This window comes from Lampetra planeri, unplaced genomic scaffold (assembly GCF_965212315.1).
Source record: "Lampetra planeri unplaced genomic scaffold, kcLamPlan1.2.h2 scaffold_1180, whole genome shotgun sequence".
Taxonomy (NCBI): Eukaryota; Metazoa; Chordata; class Hyperoartia; order Petromyzontiformes; family Petromyzontidae; genus Lampetra; species Lampetra planeri.
The window spans coordinates 1-25,530 of NW_027613894.1; the positions used below are offsets into that span (position 1 = coordinate 1).

At 43.4% G+C, this 25,530-nt stretch overlaps 1 protein-coding gene across 1 annotated transcript; it reads right to left on the bottom strand.

The window, feature by feature from the left end:
- Window positions 1-333: 333 nt before the first annotated feature.
- Window positions 334-24,996, bottom strand: LOC144738834 (phosphofurin acidic cluster sorting protein 2-like; the record flags this gene model as incomplete). The annotated part of the gene is given in 10 exon segments (XM_078621830.1): window positions 334-414; window positions 575-654; window positions 1,732-1,822; window positions 1,824-1,859; window positions 1,861-1,896; window positions 3,385-3,485; window positions 3,488-3,509; window positions 4,319-4,408; window positions 11,387-11,474; window positions 24,788-24,996. Coding segments are annotated over 10 exon segments (834 nt in total), but the record flags the coding sequence as incomplete, so codon positions are not given.
- Between the last annotated feature and the right edge of the window lie 534 nt (window positions 24,997-25,530).

Sequence of the window (25,530 nt, forward strand, 5' to 3'; positions counted from 1 at the left end):
AATGGGAGAGAAACACACAGTGGAGATGAAAGGAGGTGAATGATAAGAGAGCAACAGTGAAAGACGCACAATAGCTGGGCTCAAGACTCAGCAGTTCTCCCAGATTACTCATTCACAGCCACTCTATGTAAAGACCATTAGAATCGCTCCAGTAAACCCTCAGTGTTCATTTACATGCTCATCCACATCGTCCTAATGGCTTCAACAAATGGAACACACCGTGTACTCGCCCTTAAAAGCTTGTATGGCAGCAAGCACAGGTCCTGCACTTCTTCTCAGAGTCAATGATTAGCGAGCATAAAACTCTCCTGTGGCAGAAGGAAGCAAACTCACCCTGGTCATGGAGGTCGTTCGTGTCATTTTCCTTCGGGCTTTCTTGGGCTTCCTGACCTCATCGTCTTCATCGTAAAGATCCTGAAACAAGAGGCAATGATCAGACGGATCATCATCAACATGCACCTATTTTTTTACATGCATGTCTTCATGTTGAAGACATGCATGTAAAAGTACAGAAAAGTACAGAAAATATGATTTAACTGGATCCGACAGAAACAACAACGAGCAATTCACAGACCTGGCCGTGCGCTGCATCGTCACTGGCTTCCTGCTCTGATGAGTAGCTGTCATCGTCCTCCTCAGAATAGTTGTCCATGTCTGGGGAGCGGTCTGCAGCAGACACATCAACATACAGAGGCTGTTACATCAGCTTGAACCACAGGTGTGTGAGAGAGAAAACATTGATTTTCACCACCACAGCGGACGTCTCGTACTATTATGTACATGTTGTACGTGCGCTGCATTGGAAGGAAGTTACACAACTGCAACACTGCATAATTCCATTCCAATGCTGCTGTCACTGCTTATTTCCCGACAAATGTCAGCATGAGCTAAAGGACAGGTGAAATTGTTCCGCTCATCTGCTGAGGTTTTCAATGCACAGTAAAATGCCAGTTAATGCAAAACAACCATCTTCTGTGCACACAATGAAATTCTACATTTACCTGATGAAATATGATGAAACTATTGTTATATTCATATGAGATTGTTAAGGGACCCATGTGTCAACTTGATTCAGACTGAATTACATGTCACTGGTAGAAACATTGACTATTATTCTCCTTTAACAGCAGATTTCCAGCCACATTCCTGAAGAAGCACTTTTTACTACATGTTTGACAGAGAAAGTGATGGACGAGCTTTTTTTTTTTTGAAAAAAAATAATAAATCCAGACTTCCTGTTGCTTGAGAAACATCCTGCTCTGTGTTCCTAGATGGGATGGTTGTTATTAAAGTTCACTGCGGAGAGGGGAAACATAAACATCTCCCTTTCCTTTAAAGTGACACAAGTGTAATGCTCGGAACATGAGCTCATCTGTTATGTTTGAGTGACCTCTTTAATAACATCCACAACAGTGAGGGATCAGCGTAGCGGGGGTGGAGATGTGAAGTCCAGGCGGGGTCGGGTAGTTCTCCCGGTCCAGAATTAGAGCGGTGTAAGGTAACAGGCCCGGCATCTGTTCAACTCTGAGATCAACGTTACAGACACAGCTGAACTGAGGAGCAGAGCCTTGGCCAGAGACCGGCCTGGCTGGGATTAATACTTTATTCTGTCCACGCTTGCGAAATAGGAGCCATGTGGAAGGTGGGAAAACCAAAGGCTGAAAATTGCAGACCCGATTGGGCTGGGCAGGTCTGGGTGACAGACCCGTGACGAGAGGTCGGGGTGCCCACCTGAGGTTTTGGTCTTTCGGCCGGCCTGTCCACTGCCGTCCTCGTGGTCAATGGGCTGGCTGGACAGAGAGTACACGCTGATCTCCGCCACAACGCACCGGTGCCTCCTTGACATTGCTATGGAGACCCCAGAATCTGTCCTCCGTCTGATGGGTGCTGCATCACCTGGATGTTGAAGGATTGACTTAAAGGCTGTTCAATTTACATACAGGACAGACAGCGCTGCCTTCTTCTTTCACTGCGACGTTATCTCTTCCTGAGTGAATATGACACAAGGCTTGATCTGTATCAACATCAAGTCCTCTTACGCAGACATAGAATCATGTCCCATGCAATCCCTTCATCTATCAATCACGCTGCAGAGATATGCGGAGTCTGTTCAGAACAAAGCCTGTTTCCACGAGCAGCAACATGAAAGAGTCTGATCTTCGTCTACAGTGCTCAAACCGATCCAGCAGAGATGTTACGCTATTTTACGCCACGCGGCCGAGTACAAGTACAAGACATTTTCCAAAATCACTCTTCATCAGCACAATAATGTGTTTTAAATGAAACAAGCTCATTTCCCTCTTTCGAACAATGCTGCACACACCGTTTTGAATCAGGTAAAAAGTCCGAAGCAGCGTCTGGAGAATACTTTCAATACTTCCAAACTGATGAATTGTCGCAAAGGGAGCGAGCTAATTTTGAACAAACACGGCCAGGGGTGTGATTGAATGCAACATGAAAAGTCCAATAAGCAATTTCCTCTTACATACAGCCCCCGTCAGATTGAGAAAGACGGCACGGGAGAGGTCCCTGTACAGAAGATGGGAAAATAACGGTCCAACAGTAAACCGATAATAGATGTATTAGTACAGGTCTGGAGGTTGATCACTACAGCAAGGAAAGAGAAACAGCCAATTCAAACTGTCGTGATACTCTCTGAAACTGACTGAACAAATGCTTTAATTAGAATTGCAAAGACGTTACCAGTGTTTCACCATCGCACATCGAAGTGTGGTAATCTTTAAACCTACCCCCCACCACACACACAAACTATTTACGGCCTGAGAAAGGAATTTTAATTGACCAGTAGGGCAGTCCCAGTCTCCAATCCCCCCCCCCCGCAACCGTCCTCCGTGAGATGCTTCTGGAAGGATTGGATGTATGTGAGCGGCACAAACAGAACGTTCTTTGGTTGTGTCGTATCCACACTGAAAATTTTGATTTACGCAAGTGTATGCAGCTTGTATTTCACCTACATACCACATCTGTCCTCTACACACTGGATAAAGGCCAAAAAAAACTATTTAATCTGCCACATGCAGATATGGAACATGCACACCCAGCTCTTCTTTATCCATTATTTCTGCATATCACAGCTGAACAAAGGACTTTTGAGAAAAGTGCATTGAGAGCTCCAGCTCCAGATGGCCCCTAATCTCATACAGACGTAATGTGTGATGAGCATGAATCATCTAAAACCAAGTGTAAACCGGAGAGGCCCTCTCTCTGGCAAGAACATAATGGAACGCAGGCACGAATCAATGTCAGTCACTGTCGGAGGAAGAAGGAATGCAATCACGAGCTCCATGCAAAACCCCATGTTTCTCCAGAGACATTAAATGAAATTATTGACGGTAATGCCCTGACCGGGGCGCTGGACAGTACCTCAGCCATATTGATCACGCCCACAGCCAAAGTCTTGTAGCCCAGGATGGTTCGATTCTTGTAGCGTTTCCTCCTCTGCAGCATAATCTGGAGTCTGTGGCATCTCTCTTCAGAAAATGAGGGTACTATAAAGAAACAAGATAGAATATGTATCGATGAGGCTTGATGAGATCCACTTTTCAAAATGTTTGATTTTGTTTTTTAAGACCACCAATAATACATATACATATACATTCAATTTTTCTTCACTGTGATATTATTCTACTAATAATAATACATTATATCATTATTATTATATTATTATGTTTTAACTCACTATAATATTTTTTTTTCGAATAATTCATGCAGACAAACAAATATTTTTAATAGTAGTAGTAGTACAAGTAGTAGCTGTACCATTCAGCTTTTTGGTTATTGACACGTTTGATGACGTGGATGAACCAAAGTTAGTCTGGTTCATCACTGAACCTGTGTGTTACACACTGCGCCAGTAATTGCATAAACGTTCTACCTGTCACAAATTCATCTCGCTGCAGATGACAAATTCTATGTGGAACTAGTACCAATCTCCACATTGTATTTTTTTTTTTTTTATATGTTCACAAAACAATAGGCCAAGTACACCAGATCCAGTTTGGAACGCTCAATACTCAAATGAAATAACATTATGAAATGCAACAACAGTCTTTTTTTTTTTTTGAAAAGTTCAGAATATTGTCAGAATATTTCTTGCAACATCTCTGTGAGAGCGACTTTGCCATGTACAAACTAAAAAAATGCAAAACACACTTCTGATGAACAGTGTGGACTCAACACTAAGCTCAGAGAAGCAGCGAACTCCAATGGCATTTGCAAAAGGCAGCAGTGTGATTGTGGTCCTCAATTAACTGTCATCGCAGTGTGAGAATTCACAGCACAATGTCAGAGTTCTTGCCTGTAGCGAGAATGTGAGCTCCAGATCTGTCTCCATCAGTCCGCTGGGTGGGAGGATGTACTCGTTTGATCTCAGAAGACGTTTGGAACCCTGGAAGAAAAAGAATTTTGATGATTTGTTCACAGTTGGAGCTTCCAGGCTGTTTGAGGACATGATGGGAACACTGAAGTTCTGTGACATCAGACTTGGAGGAGAAACAATCACAGACCCAGTTCACACCTGGAAGTAACATGCACGTCGAGGGCCAGGGTGAGTTCTGTGCCGTGTCCCCAGGAAGACGCTTTGTTGTGTAAACGCACATGTTTTGCATCGTTTAGGCCGATCGCGCCAATGGATCCTGTTAACGCACTTTTCTCAAACCTGGTCTCAAGAGTGAAAAACTTCACTGCCCTCGAATTGTCGTCTGGACGGAGAATCCTCATACTTTCTGGATCAAAGTGTCGTGCCCGACCCCCCAACCTCCAGCCTTTAAAACTCTTACCCCCGACATCTCACAACAACAACAACATCAATGCACATGCTGCGTTAGTAGTTGTTTCTGCGTCTCTCTCTCTCTCTCTCTCTCTCTCATAGCGCCTTTGTTTCCGGTTATCTGTGTTTTTCTTTGTTTACATCAAGTGACAGAAACTGAATGTGAGAGGTCTTGTAACTGCCATAAGGCATCTTTACGGTAAAAAAAAGAAACAAACACATTTTGGATGGTTGAATTTGCTTGGCTAACACAGAACTGCCACTCAGTTATTCTGTGTTTTCTTTATTTACTACACGTGTCAGTGATTCAAAGTGAGCAGATCTTGTTACCATAGTAACTCAGACAAGATCGCCATAATTGTCCACTCACTTTTTTCCCTGTTAAAAATCACATTTTTAACAGTTCTGATTGCTTGGCAGACAGGGCAGTGCTGCTCCACCAGATGTCAGCGCCACCAACAGGCCTGGAGTGTAAACTATAGCCTGTTGATGCGTTTACAATGGATCCATTTGTTTGTAAATATTCTTGATACAGAGCCAAGGAAAACAGAAGGAAAAACATTATTTTGGTATGTGTGGACGTGGCCTTGATCTGACCTCCCAGATCTATAAGCATTTGGAATCAGATCACCTGAGGTGCCAAGTTATGGTAGAACAGTTGTGTGAGCATTCATTGATACACTCAGGAGCCTGGTCCCAGTCCCAAAGAGATCATTTAAATTGATTGTGAGTTGCACAGGTCTTGTGTTAAAGCAAAGGTCTGGGTTAGAGTCTGGCAGATATATTCTACATTTATGAGCGAGTGAATTAAAACAGGACGTGATGAGTGAACGAGAACTTCCAGGCTCTTAGCCGAGTGGATAAAGTAAAACAGAACCAATCCAGTAACATCAGATTTAGATTAGAATCAAAAGGTTGGACAGTTGGACTAGTCAGATCGCACAGATGTCGGTGAAAATAACTTGACTCTTCTCTTCAGATTAAACAGGAACATTTTACTAACAGCAGATGGAGACGAGGTGATGACGTTGACTGACATATGGACAAAACTGTGAAGCAATCTGAAATGAGTTTTCCATTTCTTGGACTTTGCTGAATTGTAAATGTACTTTAACACTTTAAAATTTCATTTGACGTCCAAGAAACAATGAAAAAAAAAAAAGAAAGAATAAATATCTGAAGAACAGGAGCAGTATTTTATTACCAGCCTGTTCCCATTTATGCAGACTCACACCTTGAGGCGGCCACGTACAAGCAGCCCTCACTCCTCCGCTCCTGCTCAACGTCTACATAACGTGCTACTAGAACAACTAGAGAGGTCGAGTCCCTTGTTTAAGGACATATGAGGAGCTGTTTGGAAAGACCAACCGAGTCACAAGCCGGTTTCACCAAGCTCTACACTACTACCACAGATATTTGTGTAAATACTACGATAAGCATGTATTGTCCAGCCCATGTGATACTAGGTATTAAAATATCATGTTGACATTTTAAAAACAATCTTAAAATGAGGCTGGCTGCCTTTGCTACCAAAGACCTTTATAACACGTTAACAACCAAAGTTTCAAGCTTAGTATTATTATCTTACTATTCTGGGCACAGGTGGGAATGAGCTCCTGTTCTGGAACCAGCCATAAGGTGTGCTGGCCAAACAGCACAGGCATTTAAATGGGTCACGGGTTGTGACTGTAAACGTGAGCACTGACAGCACGGCTCGGTGAAAACAACCTGCGTGTGGCCCGTTTCCCCTGGATCGGATGCTGTCAAAGCAACACTGGATCTAAAGTCAACAGAGCCGCTAAATAATGCAACAAATACAAAATGAAGTGGTGAGGCACGTGATAATGAATCATCTCAGGATGCCAGAGGGAGGTTGTGTTACTCAATAATGCATCAGTGCCTGTATAGGAACAACACCTCAATACCACGGCATTACCTGTGAGCTAATGTCAGTTATAGTTCTAGTAATTTCTCTTTTAGACTGGTTTGTTCTTCCCCTTCTTGTCTTGGATGTGAAAACTGCCCTATCAGACAAAGGCTTCAGGTGGTCCAGATTCTTCCTCTAGTAGACAGATGTTCGCGTACATTCAGCCTGGCTTTGTGATGACTGCACTCTGGCTTTTGCCACATTCATGCTGGGACAAACATCCATGATCATTCACAGGAGTCTGACATAAAAAAAATGATCAACCAGAGAAAAGCTGAAGTAAAAATAATCCAAAAGGAATTACACTGTAGTGTTGCATCTGATGTCTCAGTGTCCGCCATCTTCTTTGCCATGTCTCATCTACTGAAGCAAGAGAAAGGGAAGGCTCTAATCTGTGGCAGCGGTACAGAAACTGACAAGAACTGAACTCATGAGAGAGCAGAACAAAATCTCGGAGTAAGAGTATAATACCTGAATTCACGTTTGAGTGTTCTGTGTTAAATGAGACAAACACAAATGGAACTGAAGCATTCCAGCATCAAGATGACAGAAATCACTGCAAAGAAAACACCATACACATCCGAGCGACAGCATAATCAGCTGTTCTGAATTAGCTGGGGTGAGGGTGTGTGGTGTGTATGGGGTCGACCGCAGTTAAGCGGTTACCATGGTGAGGGTTCCTACTGAGTGAGACAAGGATTCCACTGGGAGCACCTGTCAAACTGTCACAGATCAGTGTTACTGCCTCACTTTTCATACTGACACTCAGTGAGTTCTCTTTGCTTCTAGCTTTGAATCACTCATAAAATATCCATGTTCAGCTAGTGACGCTGCATTACAGAAGGCAAAGAGGTACACATTGAAGCAAAATCTCAGTGGTCAGAGAAATGTGTGGATATATATTTTCCTTTATTTCATTAACTACTGAGTTATTATTTCACTTTTGTCTAATGGTTTGGATGGATGAGAGGTGTCAGACATACGGCCAAGCCAAGGGTAAGGATAACACCTGTTCCTAATATGTCCACTGGGTGTCACACTGTTTTAGTCACACTGAGAACCACAAAAAACGTCTTAATCTTTCTTAATTTCTCCCAATTTAGTTAGTATGGCTGTTTATTTGTCGGAGTTCAACTTTTTTTTTTTACTACTATTAACAATGTTAATTTTCCCATTGTGCGATAAATGAAGCAATATGTTATGTATAAATGAACATAAAACAAAGCTTGGAGCGTCATTAAAATGTCGCAGTGTACTGCGATGTGCATTTTTATAACGTGGACAGGAGCTCAACATCTTCCTGAGAAGGACACTCTGTCAGTATGTTGTCAGTTTGTTGTCAGTAATTGCAGCGGTTGTTTGATAATCTACTGAGGAACAAAAAAAAAACAACGTAAATCTCAGCATCTGACCTTGTCGCTAACTTCAGCTCCACAAAGAAACCCTGTCTGCTCTCCTTTCTCATGCTCACTGGCTTGTAGAATGAATCAAGGCACAAAAGCTGAGCACTCTGAATCTGCCTGACATGCATTTCCAATGCAGAGCCTTGGCAAGAAAAGCTTGTACTGAATGTCCTTTGCTCCCTCTCACCCTCTCTACTCTGTTACAGGCTTCAGTGCTGTCTCTGGGGCCAGATTTGGGGGGGGGGGGGTCTCAACCCCTCAACTCTATCAAACTCCAAAAGCCTGTGGGAAATCAAGTCCATCATCTAACTGCTTCTCAACACTACTTTACAGGCATTTTGCAGAAATGTTCTACATTGGCTCCGTAGCAGCAAAGGCAGGAGGTGACTTGGGATCAGGACAAAAGCTCAATGTGCAATTGTATTAAAGAGAGTTTTTAAAAGCACTCGAGGCCTCTGCCTTCGCCAAATACTCTGATCTGGTCACAAACATACGCACACGGACCTAATGGGATCATATCCGAATGCACATGAAATAAAAGCACTGGGGACGGCAGCTGAAATGAGGACTGCATACGATGACAAGAATGTCTGGAGACAACCTCAGAAAACAGAACAGAGAAAAGACTGGACATGTAGCTTGTGTACAGTGGAGGACGACTTTGCAGCCCACTGAACAATAAAGTGTGTGTGTATGTGTGTGGGGGGGGTTGAGCTATTTGTAGCCTTCCAGCAATTGAAGACTCAGGAACACAGATTTCACAGCCATCTCATATGCACAGCATGACTTGACCATATTCTCCACTTAAACAACAGTATTTTTTTCAGACAATATCGTGCAAGAAAAGGCCAAAATGTCGACATTAGGGGTGCATGAGACATACCGGGCTGGTATTCAGATCAGATCATACAGATTCAAGTGCTTTGTTTGGAAGAAATAAATAAATATGTGCATTTCTAGAAACACAACTGCTTCATTTCGCTATGGCTGATACAGTAGACCTGTTGGTAGACTCCTGTGTCGAAGGTAGCGCTTGGGACGGCCCTCTGACTGCAGTGACCAATCAGAGGTCTTTTATTCTGTAACTTTATGTGTGTACTACCGCCTCTGCTTGCTAGGAACCTCGAACTAAGAGGTGAAATTACAAATTACAAATTACACGTCATAGTTGTCTTTGACGTTGACTAAACATTTGCTGTCACTTTGGTGAAAAAATATCGAGATATATATCGTATATCACTGTTCAGCCTAAATAGATCGAGGTAGGACCTTTGGTCCATACCGCCCAGCCCTAGTTCAACCAGATAAAATGAAGAGAGACGGTCACCGTGTGCCAAGACAGAACAGATGACGAGCAGCACAGAGGCTCTGACATTCACTGTCTGAATACTCTTACTCTTGAACTGTCTTTTACCCCCCCCAGCGTCTGCGTTCTCGCAAACCGAACCTGCTGGAAATTGCATTTAATGCTCCAGTTCCGGAGCTGTGGTGAACGCAGCTTTGCCCGGCTGTCCTGTGGGCAGCTCAGCAGAAATGGAGATTTCACGCTCGGGAGACAACATAGCTCATGGATGAAGCCACACATGGTCGGCTGCTTTCTCTTTCAGAATGACAGTGAAAGGGAGCTAAGAATTAGGCTTTTTTTAAATCTTTTTTTTTTTTTTTTAGAAAGTACCAGCGTGCATACAATTTCATTTAATTGTAATAATGAGTGTGACCGTACGGGGCGGGGGGGGGGGGGGGGGTGTCTCAGAAAATTTTAGTGAAAAAATTAGTGAACCACAAGGATAAAAGTGGTCACGCATACGCTATTCACTGAACCGTCAGTACAAAGTTCACAGTCCTGGGAAACACATTTACCACAGGAAAGATGAATTAAAACGTCCTGTGCATAAGATTTACCACCCAACAGTGAGGTTTTTATTGATGTCGTTCTCTTATTTAAGTTCTATTCTCTTGTTCTCCTATGTGTGTTTATTTCATGGATATATCTAACCTTTAACAAGTGCTCAGGCTGGAGGTTTGTTTTTTGTTTTACTATTGAAATAGACAAAATGAACAAAAAGAAAAAAAAAAATACAGGTCAAAGGTCATGATTTGTGTAACAAGGCTACTAATGATTTTTGTAAATAACTACTGGACTATTGGTGACAAAGGCATGTTTTGATGATCAGTGAATTTATTAGAGTAGATCAATGAATGGAGGATGATAATATTGGGTGGAAATGAGCTGTCTGAGCTCGCCGAGTGCTCTTCTACTTTTCTATTTCCATGTTCTATGTCCATCGGTCCTCAACGAGCCATAAGCAGTGGACCATCATTTTGATGTAATGCAGAGTCTGTGTCAAGCACTGAAGCCTGACAGCAGAATAAAGGCTGCGTCCCTATGGCTACGAGTCAGTCCGATAATGTTTACTGTCTTCTCAAATATGTGCTTGTATTCTCCATCTGGACCGTTTGCACACAAACCCACAAAGGAGGGATCTCACAAGTCAAACGAACCACTTGGACTCTCAACAGTCACACATATCTTTGTTCTGGGTGGGAAGCAGCATTTTGAACACATACAAACTGAGCAAAGATTAAATTTGAATGCCATCTCCAGGATTAGGTAATACATGTTGGGTTCGCACAGCCGTAGTCAAAGAACATGCATTAGCAATCAATGTAAGCTGCAAAATCCGTCTTAAGGTGCTAGTACACCCGTCTGCCATTTAAAGCACCTGAGTGCTGCCAGAGCTGCAGCATGTAAGGAGGATTTTTGTTTTTTTTTATCAATCAGCCGGATTAGCATCGTGTCTCATCATCGCAGAGACTTTGTGATTATGTTCAACAGGGTGCAGCCTCGGTACAGAGTTAAGAACAAAACAGCGGGCAAAATTTGAGACGGTCTGAGGCCTCATGATCGACTATAGAGACAAACTGAAGACATTATAAGATACACAGGAAACACTAATGTGTCACACCTTGTCATTACGTGTCGGTATATTAGTTCATCATTAAACAATTTAAATGTTCTTCTGTAGTGTACACTAGGAAGGTAGAGAAGGTCATTGTTATTTATTATGTATTGATCCTTCACAGCTGTAAAGACTGTAGGATGGGGAGGGTGTTGCTTTGTTGGGGGGAAAGGGGGAAAAGAAATGTCATCAATAGTCAAGAAATTTCACCATACCATGCCTTTGAGAATAAAATTATATATATATATATATATTTAAAAAAATACAGCGAGCAACACACTTGTGTCACATATGGGAATGAACCCACCTGTATTTTGACGGCGATAGACAGGGAGTTCAGCTCTTTATCCAGTTCTTTGAGGACGACCAGTTTTTTCAGCGTGAGGCTGCAAAGCCTGTGAGAGAGGAAAATACAGATTACGAGCATGAACGCCACATCATTAACATCCATGGAGGAGACACAGCTGATCGCGGTTTTATTCACCCGTCGGGGTGACAAACATTGTCGACACAGATCGTCGATGATTCGCCAGTAGGAAAGTGAGTTACGCAGTATGTGTGTGTCCAACTCCGTTAAAGAGGAATCCTGTGAACAGATCATCAGGGCAAACAAGAACTCCTAGTCAGCTTTATGGACAGTTCTTCACGGACAAGTAGACGGCACAAATGTCACCAGTCGGCCTGATTCAACATATTCAAAAAGGGTGACTTGCAGATTAAACAGGAACATGTTTTAGACAGATGCAATATACTGGTAACGCAGATAGAGAAAATGAAGGAACACACAATGCAGCACTCGAAGAATTTGTGACATTCAAAAAAAAAAACCTTCACTCGCACCGACGCTCCCAAACCTTGCCTAACAGCAAGAATTCAACATCTCCTGAGCCAAGTTTACTGAACTTCCTCCTGACCTACTTTCCCCCATCAGCCCTGTTGCAGCAAATTGTGATCAGTCTGAGCCAGTCGGAGGGGAGGAAGAAAGACAAAGCAAACAAACTATCTAAGCTATCTAGTCACCCACTTCCACTGAGAGCGGTTCTGCAACCCTCACTGACTCCCATTCAGGCACTCCCTGCAAGGCAAGTGTGATTCAGACACACTCGTCAGGTTTAAACACAAAGAAAAAAATGTCAGTGTGGGTTGGTGTGTTTGGTGTGTGAAGGAAAACGAAAGTGCAGCTCGACACATCCTGTTGAAAATAGGAAAAGAAGATTAAAATGTCTGATTAAGACATGATATACATTAACTGATATACAATATAGAACGAGTTAAACCACGTCTTCTTCACCTTGTCCACTCTGAACATGTGTGTGTTTTACAGAGACATGAACCGTAACTGTCAGTGCAAACTGGCAGATGAACTGGCTGCAACGGCTCTGCATCAGTCGGACGGACGGCGTGAACACACAGGACACACAGGACACACACGGACGCAGCCGTCACACGTTCACATGTTCACACAGGTAGTGTGAACATGGGATTACGTAACTACTCAGTGCTGGGCACGTTGGACAACACCTGTCTTTGAATGCAACAACTGTTTGAAATACGGACGTTTCAAAGGAAACAAATTTACCGCGGAGTTCAAATACTTCAAACCTTCTACAGTCTCTCTTCTTTTGATAAATGGAATGAATATAAAATGGAATGTGTTTATTTTTGGGCGTCAAATTTATGTTCTCCAGATAATAGAGCAATAGATGATGATATCATGATATTGGGATAAGTTCATTTATTGCTTTTATTCAACAGCAATGCATGTCCCCAAATAAGATCCCATCAACATCTGGTTTATCTAATAAAAACAATGTTTTGTGAGCCCCAGAATAAAGTTAGTCGTTTCAGATTCACACCAAATACACTGAAATTCAATATTAAATATACTTGTACGTTAGGGCACAGTAACTGCACAGTTAAAAAAAAAACAAAGCTCCAATCTTATTTTCTCCCCCAAACCCAACGAAATAAGTGTTCACAGTTTGTGGCTGCTCAAAATAAATACATCCCATTCAGGTCACAAGGAGCTTTTGTACATTTCCATCACTGCTTTCAACAGAAAATTAGCATAAGAGAAGGAAAAAGGAAATGAGATGTTAAAGGGCATTAGATCCCAAAGAGGGTTACACAAACTACAGATTTAATGATGACAAACAACAACAGGAAGAGATGTGAGTGCTCATGTGCACAGTCTCCCTTTCGACCACGTAGGTGACGACATAACTGCATGACATTTCCTTATGAGCATTTGGGCATAAATTATTATTCCACTTGGCTGCACAATTACCTAAGTTGCCGTGTGTTAGAATAACAAATGCAAATGTATTCAAACTGGAGTAATTAAACAATAAGGCATGGAGGTAGAAAGTGAATCTCGCTTTCCCTTACGGCGAGGATGACACACCGACCAGTCACAGTTCTCAGGTGTTAGTGTGAGTGTCTGTGTGTGTGTGTGTGTGTGTGTGTGTCGGGGGGGAGGGTCGGCAGAAACCAGGTCTTATGGTTTAACAGCATCTCAATCTCGTCACAGCTCTCTCTCTATCTCAGACACAGATTCACATGTAATTAAACAGGCTGCAGGCCTCTGAAGGGGTCACCTAGGGAACCAGGGATTTTTTATTATTAGACAGAGGTGTTATCTTCACTCCTGCCTGCCACTGCGTTGTGTTGCAAGTGAAATTCGTCACCATCTGGTCTGGCCTGGTGCCTGTCTGTCCCTGCCCATCGGCCCAGTGTTGGTTTCCATTTAACAAACTCACTAATCATTGTGTTAATATAGCGAGCAGAGACAAGACACAAGAAGGATGATACATAGTTAAAAGAGGAATGACAGTATAGCTGCATTGTATGTTCTGCTTAAAAACACATTTACACAAATTCAGGGGGGAAGAGCTCCTTAAAAATACACTAACTCCTTCATTTTTGAAAAACACACACACACACCATTCCTGGAGAGAGCCTGCAGAGGCATCACAGCACACCTCGCTGTGCCAAGTCGAACCAAAACAAAACAGTGTTATCAATGCACAGAGAATATCAGGTGGGTGGAGACTACACAGGACTTAGTATTTCTGTGAACAGGCAGTGGAAAGCAAAGATAAGTGATTCATTTTCTGCCTGTTTCCCAGTTGATAAGAGCTCATGGGGAAATCCCTCTTTCAGTTTTAGTGTCGGCACCAGTGAAGACAGCACGCCAGGTTCTTTGAATGGTGTCATAGTTGTCATCCTGGAGCCTTTTTTTCTGCTATTTTGGAATGTATGAATGACGACTGACGAATTTGATAAACAAAAAGTGACATTTCATTAACACACAAACAACAAGAACTAGTAAAATCAGTAACTTGCAGCGTCTGCAATGAGACGCTAACCAGCCGTCTTAGTGAGTGAGGGATTTAGGGGACAATTGTAATTTTCCATGTTTGAGATGAGATATATAAACTGTTATATCTGTTTTTGTTTCTGTTTGACAGGTCTTGCATGACTGACATCCATGATCGATAACAACAGTACTATTACATGCCCACGTCCTAAGCAGCTTTACAGGCCATTGTGAGGTCCTACAGCAGTATGATGGGGTCTAATACAATATATATTTAAATCCTCTAAAAGATACTTTTCCACAAAAACATATTACACACATTATTAATGACATCATCTGAAGTCAGTTAAGCTTTTTAAACCGGAAATTTGGTATGTGTGTGTGTGTGTGTGTATATACGTATATATATATTTAGCAACACATCATCTGTCCTTCAAACACACAGTACACAGCGGCACTATTTGTCTGCTGCCATTATGCATTCTACTGATTGAATTTGGCAAACCCCACACACATTTAGAAGGAAAAAAGTCATTGATTAGCAGTGTGGGGGTGGGGATTGGACCAGGACGGATATGCAGCAGCTTGGTAAAATCAATCTCTCTCCATCACCACAGCCCGGACGGTGGGGCAGATTTGAGGCGATCCCCCACAAGTCACTCTTCACCTGTACCGAGACATCACAGCTTCATTTGCGTGCACTGCTGCAACACATTTTGTAATTGTCCAAATCTAGGTATGACAGTCGGTCAAAGCCATTGATCACTCGGTCAAAACCAGTCTCTCGCCAAAGTGGCCAATAGGTGCCCGAGCACCTAATGGGTTTAGCCTATATGGCATCACTCAGAGCAGCGTGAGCAGCGCTGCTTCATCTAAGCCCATTAGAGTGTCTGTCACTCACTGTGCCGTCACTAACTGTTGACCTTTTCTGCCTCTGAAAGAAAACGACGACATTAGAATCCAAGGCCAGTTCGGTCTCTTGGATTATTACGGAGAAGATCAAAAGTATGGCCATGAAATGTGAGCGCAACACATTTGAACAAGCATGCTTGTGCACAAATGCCATAGATCACTGAATACTGGAGCTGCACTTCCATACGAAAGCCCGCTTGATGGCCGTAGCTACTGTACGTGAAGTCATAAAAGTGCAATGTCAACAAAACAAACATTTCAGCAATTAGAGCAGTAAATACATCTGCTTGCACTGGCACAAAATGGGACTGTTGCTTTTGTGGTGGCGTCGGTTTAGAAAGACAGTTCTGAAGTTATGGAGGTGGCAGTGTGTGCTACTGGAGAAGTCACTGTCCATTTATGTGTGCTGGGCAAACATGTCGACTTATCAGGCACAACAGTCGAACAGCTGTGGTCAAATGTTTGTTTTTAGATAAGAGGCCTGTGATTGTGGGTTATTATTCTCATCTCTCATGCTTCATCTTTTTTTCCCCTCTTTCTGCTGCAATAACAAAACGATTCTAGATGGAAATGTACCAACCGTAAGAAGTTTCTTTCTTCCCATCACACTGCCAGTGATGTGTGTATTCTTCATAGCAGAAAGCATGTGCAAGCGCACTCAATCACACATATGTCAGCTGTCATGCACCAAATCGTTTGTCTAAATTCAATTAAAGCAGCGACATCAGAAAGAAAATCAATTGTGAGGGGTGGATTAAAGGTGGACGGCCAGCTGGGAGTCAGGGAGCATAGCCTTAAGACATTCTACACAGAGTTATTCTGTTTGCCCGTCTGAGGTGGCTACCTCTCAGACTGGTTTTCTTTTACATCACTGGGCCCTCACCTGTCTTTCACCTGGGGTCAGACACTCGAGCTTCAGTCACGTCTTACTTTGATTTTGATGCACATATAGTGCATCAGAGGGTATTAAAGGAAATCCTTCACCTTGGATTTGACAAATGGTTGACTCACAAGTATATGAAAGGCCTGAGCATCACCTGTGTAGCGCTTTAAATCGAGAAGAAAACCAGAACAGGATTCACTTCGAATACTGTCCAGATCTTTAATCATGTCATACGGAAGGAAATGTTTAACAGCTGTTCATGTTTAATTCATCGCTGCTCTGCAGCAGCGGTTTGTTGCGATTGTGTAAGTGATATCTCATCCACACGTCATCACAATGGATGTCACAGCATCACTTAAAAGACTGTCTGGACTTTTTTCAAACAACTTGCACGGAACCTTTTTCCACATTAACATCCTCGATGTGCTGCTCTGTCAGTGCGTATGTGTGCTATTTCTGGAACACTTGAGTGATAACAGCATGTCAAATCACTTAAAAGATAAAAACACTCTGGAGTTTAAAGACCCAACAAAGGAGACAAGTCAACGGAGACATGGCCCCTGTCAGTGGGCCGTCTCTGCAAATCCTAGAGTGTGTTAAACAATCTAAATATGGACATGAGTCAAATCTACACAGACAACATCCCATACGAGTTGAACGATATGACAGCTTAACAAAATCTCACTTTTGGAATTCTTTTCCCCGTGTCAGCATTCTAATTGATGTTTTGCCAGTTCCATACCCTCGGATCACTGCACAGCGATTGTCAGACGCACAAAGCCGGGGGGTGGGGGGGTGGGGGGTGGGGGTTAGAGGACAGAGAATGAGAATGATTTAACAGAGGGATGAATGAAAAGAGACTGTATGTTTGGTATGTGGCTGCTGGGGGCTTACAAAGCTAAAACACATGCTTTTAGTGCATTCAGTGTGTGTGCATTCTCTGCTTGAGATATGGATGTGGTCATGTCCGTGGAACGCAATGTAGTGGAGGAAAGGCTTATGAAATTCTTATGGATAGCAGCTGATGGTTTATACGGGGAGAGAAAGGGGATGAAAAAAAAAAAAAAAAACTTCATTCAGCCCCTGTTGAGGAGCGCCATAATTACTTTGCTCTTTCATAACGGATATTATTTGTTCATGTCTAGTTACATAATTCAGTTCCAATAAAGGATGTGCTAGTCTAAAAGCACTGAATATTTTATTCTCCTGCAGGAAACGAGGAAGTCTATTCACTGTGGACAGCCCATCAAACTGCTTAGGTTTGTTTACAGCGTTTCGTTTTGTTTTTTTTACACTTAGTTCATCATATACAAGTTGCTTAATTTATGTACGGGTTTACAGCTATTCACCAAGCATAGGAGGGCACAGTCCAATATCAAATCACCGGTACAAAAATCACACGTGAATGTTTTTACAAGATGGCAGAGTTCCAAAGTCTGGAAAATCTTAAAAGCACCATGTGGAAACGGTTTCCTTTAGAAGAGAAAAAAAATGATATGCCAGCTCCGCAAGGCATCGTCAACTACGACAAATCTGAGCACACACCTCCATTCACCACGTTGGATGGAACTACGTTAGCAGGGGACGCACAGAAAGCAGTCAACATTGACCTCCGCTGAAACTGAGGTTCACTGTGTCCTCCCATCCGTCACATTGTTAGTGGACAATCAATGGCCTTGAACACAGATGGACAAACATCAGTGGATGTGTTTGATGAACTTTAAAAAAAAAATTGAATATTATTCAAATTTGAAACTGAAATTCAATCTGATTTTTGTCGCAAGATTGACATGCCCTAGTCTTCACATCACACACCTCAGATTGTGAGTTCAATCCAGGACACGCCATAGATTCCGTCTGACAGTTAAAGCTTTGTATGTAATTAGGCTCGCATGCAAAGTCTACTTCAGCCCCCACATATCTGGTCATGTGTGACAGATGGGTGACAGATGGCCATATGCTGTTTGGGCTTTAATTCCCCAAAATGAAATCTTTTCAAAGCCACAGTGAAAGAGGTCTAATCGCTGTCTCGATCATATAAAACATGAAGGCGAGAGAGCTGTCAAAGTGAAGTAAAATACCTGCTTTTAACTTGTTTTTAGAACGCTGCATTCAACATGTCGGCTGTGCAAAGTCATTGCTGGGGATGGATTTTAGCTCTGCTGGGCCAGCTGGTGGAGTCGCAGGCAGACCGAGTCGGTCACAGAACAACAGTGAGGCGGGACAGGTGTCATCGCTCGGGTATGACAGCACCCTGAGGAAAACGTCCAGCAATGAGAGAAAAACTGGCACGGCCAACAAGTATTCCGGTGATTTCAGCGAATGTCAGAGAACAGCCTCTTATCTGTCTCTGTAATAGAGGCTTTGGAAATGTGAACTCTGGTCATGAAGCGTCCAGAGCTGTTGTGGATTCGGACGATTGTCCGGATTATCGGCACTTCTATCTAACCCGACGTGGGGGTGGTACATGAGAGCTCAGGAGCAGGCTTTATTTCCATTTGTTGGTTTAAGCCTGTGCTTTCCCTCAAACATGCATTTAAAAAGGATTTCTGAGTGAAGTTTGAATCAGAGGTTTGACTGCCAGTAGGCTCTCGTCATTGTGGGTGGCGCGGAGAGAACATCACAGGAACTTCTGTCTAGTACTGCAGGACGTGCTAGGAAACTGTCTTCACTGCCTATTCAGAGCAACGGTGGTGAGTGAAAGAAACGTCGTCTGCAGTGAGCCAACGTGACACGTACCATCGCACGTACGCTCTGGTCTAATGAACCTCACGGTTACACAAACCTGTGACAAGACATGAGAGGCATCGCCGAGCCCTGTGGCGTTACACACCCCCACCCTCCATCCCGTCCATGCAGCCTTCACAACTCAAAGATCCGACAAACATTTTCAGGGACTCTGTACATTGCCGCCATCCTTTGTTGCCGTTTCGCTGTGCTAAACAGCTCTTTTGTTGAACCGTGACGACAAAGCGCTGAGCTCAGCAGTCCCGTGTTTGTAGTGTCCAAGCAAGACAAGACCCGACATGGCACGTTTACTCTTTACCCAACAAGACCTATGAAGTTCAGCTTTTCATATTGACATGTGGCCCCTTTGGATCAGCGTCACACAGGATGAAGTTTTCTCTAACCCCCAGTGTGTGTTTGAAGACAGTACATCTTTTTACAAAGCCTCCACATGGAATGTTGCACCATTTTTATCGTCACTCCGTACATGAAAGCAGAACCATCGTGCTGTGTTCACACACTGTGGCAGCGTTACACCAGCCGGTGCAGGTTTCATTCTGTGTAAACAAGCAAAGCAGCGTAATTAATGGTGAGGTGTTCTTCATGTGTCTCTGTGTAAAAATGTCTTTTTCTAAACAGTTTCCAGCCTGAAAGCAAAGAGAATTCATGTTTTCACCACTGATCCACCACTTTCAGGTTCGAAGCATGAAGGTCTTCACAAAAACGTACATGTACATGAAAATGTAGTGTAATGACTCAAGATTAGTGAATTATAGTGAATATAACGAGGCCACCACTAATGATGACTACAGTTGCCAACAAAAAAAATTGTTCTTTTGTAACAGACAGGATCCTCCAAAAATGTTTTTAATAAGGCAGAAGCAGCCAAAAAATGTCACACACCCAATATAATGGCTCATCCTCACATTGCAGTGAGATGTTTTCTGATGTGGCAGTCGCGCATATCAGGGTCTGGAAAATTAACTTTAAATTTAATGTGGGCTAATTGAGCCCTGCACATGGACAGAAAGGACTTCAGACAGTTCAGACGACTTAATCTGTGATTAGACGGGCGAGAAGAACATTAAGCTCGGTGCTCTTTGAGCACTGACAATCACCGATGTGACTGCCACGGCAGCAGATGCAAAATGGTTATTTCTTACATCATTTTGTCTGGAAAAGGGGGACATTTTTTCATGTCATTACACAAATACAAATAAGTGATTCTGTTTTGTTCATCTTTTAAATTTAGCAACACAATTCAGATCACAAAGATTGCAGAGACGGTAACAGTATCAAAACTGTCGGTCCCGTCACTTATTTTTATCACAAATGTTGATTTCATCCATCCCACTACCTGTGTGTTTGTTTGTGTTCAGCAGTAACACAAAATCTCCCACTGTCACGATGACAGTGTTTTGAGTTTTCATTCATCCATTTTTGTGTTCTGTATGAAATAATAGTGGAGTGTTGCTCCTGGCACACGCAGCGCAGGAAATGCCTGAATGGGAGAGGTGGGAAATAAGCAGAGCAAGAACAAGAAGGAGAGAACGTGAGTTGATAGCCATTGTCCTGGACAGGATCCTCCCTGTGTCAGAGGAGCGTTTGTCAAGTTCCATATCTTCACAGGCAGAGACCCCAGTGTCCGCCCACACAATGATCTGGCCCCTCTCCCGTTCCGAGGTCCGGGGGTAAGGGGAGGGAGGGGGGGTGACCCGTTAGGATAAATTCAAAATGAGCAGTAAGAGCATTCCCATTCCCTGTAAAGCACTGAGCAGCATCTGAGTGGGCAAATCACAAGTCTGATCCTGCCCCGTTGTTGATAAACAACCGAAAGCAAAAGGGGAATGGAGGGGCAGGGGGGGGCCGGTGCGAATCAGCCTGGCTTCAGCTGCACAAGCAACTCTGGTTGCAAGGAATGTGAAACGATCCCGAAGGAAATTCCTCGTCCTTCAGGAAGGCAGGGGAAGGAAACCATGAGAATTTTGACACATTTCAGGCGGTGGGAGGTGCTGATTGGTCGGTTAGGAACGCGTGTGAACAGCACGGTGAAGCATGAAGCAGGGCTGAATTTCTATATTTATTTTTATACATTAATCACGTCAACTGCCAAAGTTGGTGTTAAGATATGACTACTCACTGTACTGCCCCCCCCCCCCCCACCACCACCACCACCAAGTGAAAATCAGCGTAGTTCTTGTAGTTCTTTGCATAATCCTGCTAAAAGACAGATGGACAGATATACAGAGGGGGAAAAAAGCACAAAAAACATAATCTCCTTGGCAGAGGTAACGAGGTACAAACTTGTTATCATACAAGCCCAGCACCGTTTAGCATCAAATTAGGCGTTGTAAAGTATAATCCAGCTAGATGAGAACAAGAGAGACACTCCTCCCACACACACAGGACACCCACAGGACATTCAGGATCAGCCACATTGGTACTACTGCCATTTCTGTCACAATCCTATCGGGCACTGGAGAAGGCTGATGCCGACTTGTTTATGATTCAGGAAGCAGAAGATTAATCTGTCGGTGTCTGTTTGCGGCATCTGATGATCTGCTATCTCTTCTTTTCCTGTTACGAAATCAGATTACAGCAGTCCCCCCGCAAAGAGAGACAATATCCAAGGCTTGAGATGGAGGGGTTAATCGGGAGTTGAAAGGCCAATGTAAGCTCATGTTATTATTACACACACACATACACACACAGGGCCCCTCTACTAATACCCTGACAATTCACCTCTGCTGCAAATATTAACACACAGAGAATGGGATGTGGTTGTGTGACGTCTACCAGATGGGTTACTAATATATACCAGTGTGAGTAAACAGCCTGTTTTTCCTCCAACCAGTAAACCAGGCACACGGTGAATTGGAAAGTACTGTTCCCTTTCACATGCATCGTTCTGCTGCATGTGCACAAATGAGGTCCTACAAGCATGGAGTTTGATGAGAGTGCATCTGATCCTCCCAGCGTGGGGTTACCACAAATGGAATCTAATTCTGGACAAACTCCTCCTTGTCTTTTTACTCCCAATGCTTTTATTCCACTTCTAGTAACACAATTTTGCCAGGATTGTTGCCTGAGGTGTGTGTATGGTTCTGACAACCGAACTCATGTATGTGTGGATGATATTTCGAGATAAAAGGGGGGGGGGGCAGAGATGACTTGCCTCACATGCTGCTCTGCACTGCTTTAACTCCAGCTTTCTAAACACCTCATCTCACAGTCACCACAAAACTGCTCACAACAGAATGCCCCCTTTATATGTGCAGCTCTTTCTGATCTCAGCCTGCTGCCGAGGACACAGAATGTTCTGCTCCACCTGAATCGATGCAGCAGAAGGTGTAGATGTGGAGATCTCACTCATACTAAGGAAAGGATGGTTTGTAAGTGACATCGTTGGAAATTCTACTCAGGGACCAGCTCATGTTTGTGTGCAGTTTCTTGTTTTTTTGTTTTTTTTTTTTAATACTAGTACTTAGTACTAAGTACTACTAGTACTACTAGTACTAAGTTTAGTGAGTTTGTTAATACTGAAATGGAGAAAACTGTTACTGATAAACTAAATTGAAACATGACATTCTAGGTGCTTGGTTTAATTTCTTCTGTTTGTTAAAATAGAACTGAAATCTATTTTTGTTATACGGTAACAGACAGAGAGACAGATCTCCTTGGCTGTGGCGGTAATGGATCTCAAGGGCAAAAGGTACATTTGATGTGAATTGATCAAAGGAAAGGGAAAAGGCAACAGCGTATGAGACACAAGCTGCGTCATCATGCTATCAGAAATACTGGAGGGGGACAGATTGGCAGAGCACGATGGAAAAACAGTGCTTATCCAACAGTTCCAACAGGCATGCCAAGGATGGAACTGCCATGATACAGGACCTGCAGGTAGAAACCTGTCAGGTACTGTATCACATTTCACACACACACACACACCGATAAAATTCTGACAATCAGCTTATAGTTTTCTCAGACATAATAGACTGAGACAGTGTGAGATTAACAGCCTTTTTTCAGATAGATAATATTTCTCTGAATCTATCCCATCTGCAAACTAAAATAAAACAACAGCAGTATGGGATGTTTCAGAGCACGACAACAAGTCTGTTGTTACCAGATGAAACTGTAGCTCTTAGCTGGACACGCTCGTATGCCTCGTAGCCTAGCAGAGCAGCAGACAGCTGCACACAAATTGGCCCAGCCCTTGAAAGAATGCCAAAGCCCAATCCCCAAAACAGACCCGGGGCTGGGCTTCATGCAAGACCTTTCACACCAGTTGGGGCCAAGTCATCTAAAAACACAGAGAGCACATACATACACGCACACACATACAATTTAAAAAAAAAGTGACATCATCTATGTCCATGAAATACAAAACAGACTACCTCACATAAGTAACATCAACAAAAACACGTCAAGCTCCTTCTGTTGTTTATCAATGACAGGCCGACCTTTATATAATACCCTGGTTCATTAATAATTCATTATCATTCTTCTGTCAGAGGTCACATGGTGCACTGACAGATATCTATAAACAGGTGACAGCAAAAGTACGTACATTTGCGTCTTTTTGCAGTACAGATATTCTAATTAATTTAATTCCATTGATGGCAGTAAGATTTTTTTTATAGAGGAAAAGATGAGCTAAACAATCTCATCACCCTTTGGAGAGCTGAAACTAAAATCTGTTATCAGAAATAGGACAACAGGAGCAGTAGAATTCATAAGGCAACTATAAATGTATTTTTCACTCGCATCTTAGATGAGCTGAGCCGACACAGGAAGATGCTCATAGAGAGATACGAAAAAGATCAACATGGCTGCAGATTCAACATGTTCTCCACATGCGATGACACACACACACAGACTACAGAGGGAGCAGGCACACAAACACACACACACACAGACAGACTGTGGAGCACCACCACCCCCTCCTCCCGTCTCAATGAGTGGAACAGATCTAGGTCAAAGCTGATTAATGTACCCACAGTTCCCCAGAGGTTTCTGGTCAGGTGGCAGCAATGCCTGTTCACAAACGATGCATACTAATGCAATGTTACCGCATATTCCTCATTAAACATGTGAATAACAAGAGGATGGTGTGTGTGTGTGTGTGTGTATGCATATATCGGGGTGTCAACGTTGCTCTCTGGATGTGCTGTGTCAACACTTTGCTTCATTGTTGTGGGTTTTCTGACATGTGCCCAGAGCCACACCACAGCACAACAACCTGGTTGGAGTTCATGCGATAAGGCAGCTGGTCCATGACACAGTGCTGCTCCAGACGGCATCCATGTCGCTGTATTTATAGACAGTTGTGAAGCTGCTGGGTGCCATGCATTCTGCAAACCGGTTCAAGCCCAGGCCTATGTTGACAAATGACACATTCACGTCTACAAATCTGTACAATGTACACACACTGCAGGGACGAAGCGGCATCCGCAACTGACAAACTTGTTAGCCGAACTTTGCTAGCTAGTTATTAAACAGAACCCAAACAAACAAGAAAACAATACATCTGCGGAGGAGCTGTATTCTATTAATGTTAGTATGCAGCCTCTCCGTGTCTTTATTTTGACCGGTGTTCAGCCTGAGTGGGTAAATTCTTTCCACCGTGAACTCCGGCACCAGTGATATTTGATGGGTAGCGTTAGCATTAGCCACCTTGCTAGTTAGCCTGGTAGTTAGCCAACATAACAGTGTTAGAAGAACTGCATGGCAGCTCGTTTCATTTGCTCAGCGTTACAGTCTGCGAGGGCGTTGTTGGTCCAAATCTGGCCTCTTTAATCACAGGACAACGTGTTTTTGAAATCATTCATGTTTGAGGTATTGGCGTTCACACACAGCGACGTTACCTCGGCACGCAGCTCGGGGATGATCGGTCTATCTCCCACGTCGCGAAGAGGTTCATGGGTACGGGCATGCTGCCGGAGCCCGAGCCCAGAACCACAGCCCCGGCTAAAGCTCCCGCTGGGAGGGTTGTCGGTGCTGGTCCACCGCCGCCACCGCTGCTCGGGTTCAGGAAAGCGGCCCGGACGCCTCCTCTCTCGACAGCCGCCGCCATCATCACCTCCACTGCCTCGGGAGCAGCTCTAGCTAAGTGTCGGTCGGACGTACGCGGGAGCCGTTGGACTCTGCTCGGCTCTGTGCTGCTGCTCCTCCGGGCTCCCGGCTCATCTACTCTCAGCGGCTGGAGCGGAGATGCTGATAGTCGGGGCGGGGCGTGTCATTGACCGCCCGGGATGGAGGAGGGGGGGTCCCTCCCTGCCTCGACTGTGGGACTAAAACTGAGAACATAAGAACACATGTTGGGATTTTACATCCCTACAAAGCATTATGATTTAAAAAACATTAAATATGTCCCACCATGATTTCTGTCTGGTGCCAGAATGGACCAGGGCCAACCAATTTAATTCATCTAGTGACTTATTTCATTTGGGTTTTTATTTTATTTATCTGTTGCTACAGGAAAATGTGATCAAAATCATCACCTCACCCGTTGTCACCTGAATTACTCTGAAGGTTAATTAGCTCATCAATATATAAATATCTACTACTACTGATGTGAGAAAATATTGTGTACACCAAATATTGTGTA